At 41.4% G+C, this 6049-nt stretch overlaps 1 protein-coding gene across 1 annotated transcript; it reads left to right on the forward strand.

Annotated features, from left to right (window-relative positions):
• Positions 1 to 888: 888 nt before the first annotated feature.
• On the forward strand, positions 889 to 3814 carry LOC137889590 (zinc finger protein 79-like). The gene is made up of 2 exons (XM_068733516.1): positions 889 to 1120; positions 2253 to 3814. Exons 1-2 carry the CDS (start codon positions 943 to 945, stop codon positions 3215 to 3217), a joined length of 1143 nt encoding a protein of 380 aa, XP_068589617.1. The 5' UTR covers positions 889 to 942; the 3' UTR covers positions 3218 to 3814.
• The last annotated feature ends 2235 nt before the right edge of the window (positions 3815 to 6049 follow it).

Consider the following 6049-nt stretch of genomic DNA (forward strand, 5'->3'; position numbering starts at 1 on the left):
AGCTTCCTGTTTCAGTGTCAAGAGTTTCACAATAAAAGCAGCCTAGAACAAGCTGGAGTTAACTTTATCAAAGCTCTCCTTCAGACTTCAGAGAGAAACAGTCTAGAGTTACTGTTGGAACATCAGCTAATCTAATCACAGTTTAAACCTCTTCAATCATTATTTACTGATCAATAATCAAAGTGATTCTACATCAAATAGTTATTATTGAAGCAAAGGAGAAAAACATCAACACTGAACTTATTTCACTTGTATATTTTTGTCCTTTTTTATTGTCTGTTTGCTCTTATTTGAATGTGTAGCTTTTTTGTAAAGCAATACATTACATTACAGTCATTTATCAGACGCTTTTATCCAAAGCAACTTACAATTCAGTATCTATCTACACACCATAGACGCAGCTACGGGAGACATTATGGGGCAAAGTGTCTTGCTCAAGGACACATTGACATGAGACTAGCATTAAGGTTATTAACAGTATTATTATTAATACATTCACATTATTAACATTATTATTAAAACATGAACATGATTAACACTTGTACTAATACACTAACATTATTACTTCACATTAACATTATTACATTAAAATTATTATTACATGAACATACATTTTATTATTACATTAACATTTTTATTACAATGACAGTATTACCATTTTATTATTATTACATTAACATCATTGCTAAAACATTAACATTATTAAGTGAAAAAAAGATAGAAAGTATTATGGAAAGAAAAGACTCTAAAATACAAGTACTTCAAATATGTACTTATGTATAACAATTCGAAAGAGTAACAGAGTAAATATAGCTGTCGTCACTCGGGGCTTTTATTTTCTTAGACGTGACCCGGATGAGCAGCGAGTCAAAACCTACAAACCTAAAACAGCCGAAGAAGCGACAGCGTCGGTCCTTCTTCTTCTCTGCCTGAGTGAGCAAGATGTCCAGACTCCACGGTCTGAAGGTGTTCATCAACCAAAGGCTCACCGCGGCTGTCGAGGACATCTTTGGACATTTCGAGAGGACGATCACGGAGTATGAAGAGGAGATGGACCGCCGCCATCGTGAGCTGCTCGACGAGCTTTCAGCAGCTCACGTGAAGCTGCGCACAGAACCAGGTGTGTTTCATCCCTCCTGCTGTTCACTGACCGTGTGTTATGTGTTGCTGCTAAGCTAACGCTAGCTAAACCCGTCTATACAGTTAGCCTGTTAGCAGCTAGCTCCTGCTAACGGAGGTAACGGTCCAACATGAACCCAGATGTGTATATAAAGAGCTAGCAGCTAGCTTCTGCTTATGGTCCAACATGAACCCAGCTGTGTATATAAAGAGCTAGCAGCTAGCTTTTGCTAACGGAGGTAACGGTCCAACATGAACCCAGCTGTGTTCATAAACAGCTAATAGCTAGCAGCTAGCTCCTGCTAACGGAGGTAACGGTCCAACATGAACCCAGCTGTGTTCATAAACAGCTAATAGCTAGCAGCTAGCTCCTGCTAACGGAGGTAACGGTCCAACATGAACCCAGCTGTGTTCATAAACAGCTAATAGCTAGCAGCTAGCTCCTGCTAACGGAGGTAACGGTCCAACATGAACCCAGCTGTGTTCATAAACAGCTAATAGCTAGCAGCTAGCTCCTGCTAACGGAGGTAACGGTCCAACATGAACCCAGCTGTGTTCATAAACAGCTAATAGCTAGCAGCTACCTCCTGCTAACGGAGGTAATGGTCCATCCAACATGAACCCAGCTGTGTATATAAAGAGCTAGCAGCTCGGTACTGTACCGTTATTACTAATCAATAAGTCTACTGATCGTTTCATGGTTCTAATCAATCACACAGTCACTGCTGTCACATCAACGTTGTCACACGAAGCCTTCAGCCAACCTTGATCGCAGCACGTCGCTGCTCATCCTGGCTCTCTGATTGGCTACACGGTGTGATGACATCATACCGTGTAGCCAATCCAGCCCTTCAAATGATCGTCCCTCCGGATCACAGGGACACACAGGACCGTCCAGTAATCTGTAAAGAAAACATTTAATGAACGTGTTCTTTTATTTTGTTTCCATGAATGATCCGTTATCTCATCACTGTGATGAGATTACTCTGAGATTAACAGAACAAGGCTCCATCTTTATTTACAGATGAACTAACATGATCTCTAAACTATAGATGTGTATTATATATGAACTAACTCGATACCTAAACTGTGGATCTTTCTTTTACTCAATGTGTGTTTCCTGTTTCCTACAGATGTCCAGCAGCTGTTGGCGAATAAAGAAGAGGTTCCCTCTGAGCAGCAGGAGTGGAGCTCCAGTCTGGACCAGGAGGACCCAGAGCCCCCACACATTAAAGAGGAACAGGAGGAACTCTGGACCAGTCAGGAGGGAGAGCAGCTTCAAGGTCTGGAGGAGGCTGATGTCACCAAGTTCACATTCACTCCTGTGAAGAGCGAAGATGATGAAGAGAAACCTCAGTCCTCACAGCTTCATCAAAGACAAACTGAACAGATGGAGACAGAAGCTGATGGAGAGGACTGTGGAGGACCAGAACCAGCATGGAACTCAGATCCAGGTAGACATGCAGAACCTGTAGATAAAACAGGAGACTCTCTTGAACCTCAGACTGATGATGACGACACCAGAGAGCCTCAGTCCGGTTTAAACGACGGCGTTCCTGTAGACGATGTCAAATGTAATGTTGCCAAAAAATCTTTTATCTGCTGCGAATGTGGCCGTAAATTTGGCCGTAAGGACAGTCTGCGGAGACACATGAGGTTTCACACGGGAGAGAAACCCTACAGTTGCTCAGCTTGCGGTAAAGGATTTTCTCAGAGGCCGAACTTGATTCGTCACATGAGATGTCACTCCGGAGAGAAACCTTTCCGCTGCTCCTTCTGCGACACAAGTTTCGCTGTGCGGAGCGCTCTGGTGAATCACATGAGAATCCACACAGGGGAGAAACCGTTCAGCTGCTTGTATTGTGACAAAAGCTTCACTCAAAAGGGAGGTCTGAAGAAGCACATGACCGTCCACACGGGAGAGAAACCATTTAGCTGTCCGGTGTGCAATAAAAGTTTTTCCCAAAAGGCCAATCTGACGTACCACTTCTCGTTGCACACGGGACAGAAACAGTTCAGCTGCAGCGTTTGTGACAAACGGTTCACGTGGCAGTCGCAGGTCCGAAGTCACAAGTGTGTCGGCGAGAGCAGTAAATAGGGATCGATACCCGAACCCCGCTCTCAAACGGGCGCTTGTTCAACATAATTAAAGAGCGGAGTGTTGATCAGAGGTTCAATGTAACCTCTGGAGAAAACAGCCAATACTTGATCAATGCACCTGTTCAACAAGCGTAAACATGATCTGCTCTGTCCTCCATGTTTACGCTTTTTGCTCAGCTAATTATTACCAACAAGCTGAAACGGAAGCTGTTCATTTATCTGTTGATTTTTATTTCTAAACATTTGTATTTGATATGTTTTAACAAAAGTGCTTGTGAGCTTAACGTGTAGCCCTCTTTGTAAAGAAAACACTAGATTTACAGATATTGGTGACACATCTTTCGATGATGTTATTAAGTGTATGTTTATAAATGTAATGTCGTCTTCATATAACTTTTTACTACAGTAAAAAAAAAAAAGAAGAGGATGTATTAATTTATGATGTGTACTGTAAGAGGAAGTGGTAAGAAATGATTTCTGAACAGAGTTTTGTGCGTTAATATTAAAAACGCTGACGGTACTATAGAGTTTATAGTACTATGTTGGCTATACTGACGTTATGACTGCTGATGATATTGACTGAAAATAAATGTTGAATGAGAAATGAGTTTGAAGTTATTGAGTATCCTGGTGATTAGTATGTAACGTCTACATATCCATAACTTCTGCATGCTGGGTTTACTCCACCGTTCACCACTTTTACCATTTTCAAAGTTCTCAGGCCACTTAGTCTGAGAGGTTTCTCAATTCTGACTCGTGGCTCGGGTTTATTTGAGCATAAACTAGTCACAGCAGGAGATTTCCATCCAAGTTTATCTTCAGTGATGTTCAGTATTATGTAATATGACTAACATGCTATAACACGGTACAACAGTATAATACGGTGTAACGCTGTATAACGGGTGGGGCGGTATAACGGGACGGGAAGAAGAGTACAGGGCAGTAGTGGAGGACTTTGTGGAGTGGGACGGTAGAAATCACCTGCTTCTGAACGTGGCCAAGACCAGAGAGATGGTGGTCGACTTCTGGGAGAGGATGTGGACATGGTGGAGGAGGACAAGTACCTGGGTGTCTCCATCGACAACAGACTGAACTGGAAGGCCAACATCAACACTGTGTACAAGAAGGGGATGAGTCGACTCTTTTTCTTCAACATGTGCAGCAAGATGTTGGAGATGTTCTACTGTTGTGGCCAGTGCACTGTACTTCTCCGTAGTCTGTTGGGGGAGCAGCACTGGAGCCGGAGACACCCTAACACCAAACAAGACAATCTGGAGCAGGTGATGGAGAGGAGGACACAGAAGAAATTATTAATCATATTGGATAACCCGGATCACCCTCTCCACCACCTACTGCAGGGACAGACTGATCCAGCTCCGCTATCACAAGAACAGATTCAGGAGAACATTCTGCTAGAACCCTCTAATAAATCAGCTCTGGCCAAATCATTCACGAGACTATAACACTGTCACACTGTTTGTTTGTTGTTGGTTAAAACATCTTTGCACTATTGTTTAGTTAGTTAATTTAATACTTTTCTATTTTTGTACTCAATATTTAAAAAATGTTTTACTCTGTTACTTTGATTGCTTACTTGTATCATAATGCTGCTGCAGGATTAATAAAGGATCTATCTAACGCTGTGTAGCAAGAGAGTCCGACTCACCAGAGGTGGACTTGGGAGTCGTGATAACTGACTTTACATATATTGTATGTATTAATAGTAGGGCTGGGCAAGTTATCGCGTTAACACATTAATTAATTAACACCGACAATTATTTTATCGCGCATTAACGCAGTTTTTTTTTAAAAGCAATACACACCGTTGATGTCAGCAAATCACCCAAACAAGTGGTGGAGGAGTCTTCATCACTACGTTGATGCAGCGTGTGGAGGAGTCTTCATCACTACGTTGGTGCAGCGTGTGGAGGAGTCTTCATCACTACGTTGATGCAGCGTGTGGAGGAGTCTTCATCACTACGTTGATGCAGCGTGTGGAGGAGTCTTCATCACTACGTTGATGCAGCGTGTGGAGGAGTAGAGATAAACTAAAGACGAGCTAACAGACGCCACAGAGAAGTGGAGAAATACAAACTGCAGGACGACTAGTGTTGAGAAGACGTCGATCTGAGGAACGTTCTCAGGATCATGAATGACGTCACGTAGGAGTCTCCCTCCAGACGCACCGTCACCAGAAGAACACACGAGTCGTACGAAGAGGAGAGGACTACAAAAGAGGCGGAGTCACAACGCGCACCGGCCGTCGCTGTCACATTACATTACATTACATTACAGTCATTTATCAGACGCTTTTATCCAAAGCGACTTACAATTCAGTATCTATCTACACACCGTAGACGCAGCTATGGGAGCAATTTTTGGGGTTAAGTGTCTTGCTCAAGGACACATTGACATGAGACTAGTAGAGCAGTACGGGGATCGAACCACTAGTATTGTGTCAAAAAAAAATGTTTTTAAGTTATAGTATTGTATGTCGAAGAAAAGAAAAGTCATAGTATTGTATGTCAAAATAAGTAAAACAATTCATAGTATTGTATGTAAAAAAAAGTTTAAAAAAGTCATAGTATTGTATGTAAAAAAAAAGTTAAAAAGTCATAGTATTGTATGTCGAAGAAAAGTAAAAAAAAGTCATAGTATTGTATGTAAAAAAAAGTTTAAAAAGTCATAGTATTGTATGTCGAAAAAAAGTAAAAAAAAGTCATAGTATTGTATGTCGAAGAAAAGTTAAAAAAGTCATAGTATTGTATGTAAAAAAAAAAGTTAAAAAAGTCATAGTATTGTATGTCGAAAAAAAGTCAAAAAAGTCATA

Source organism: Cebidichthys violaceus, unplaced genomic scaffold, assembly GCF_023349555.1.
Source record: "Cebidichthys violaceus isolate CVI_PGR_0920_01 unplaced genomic scaffold, fCebVio1.0.p SCAF_109, whole genome shotgun sequence".
In the NCBI taxonomy this organism is placed as follows: domain Eukaryota; kingdom Metazoa; phylum Chordata; class Actinopteri; order Perciformes; family Stichaeidae; genus Cebidichthys; species Cebidichthys violaceus.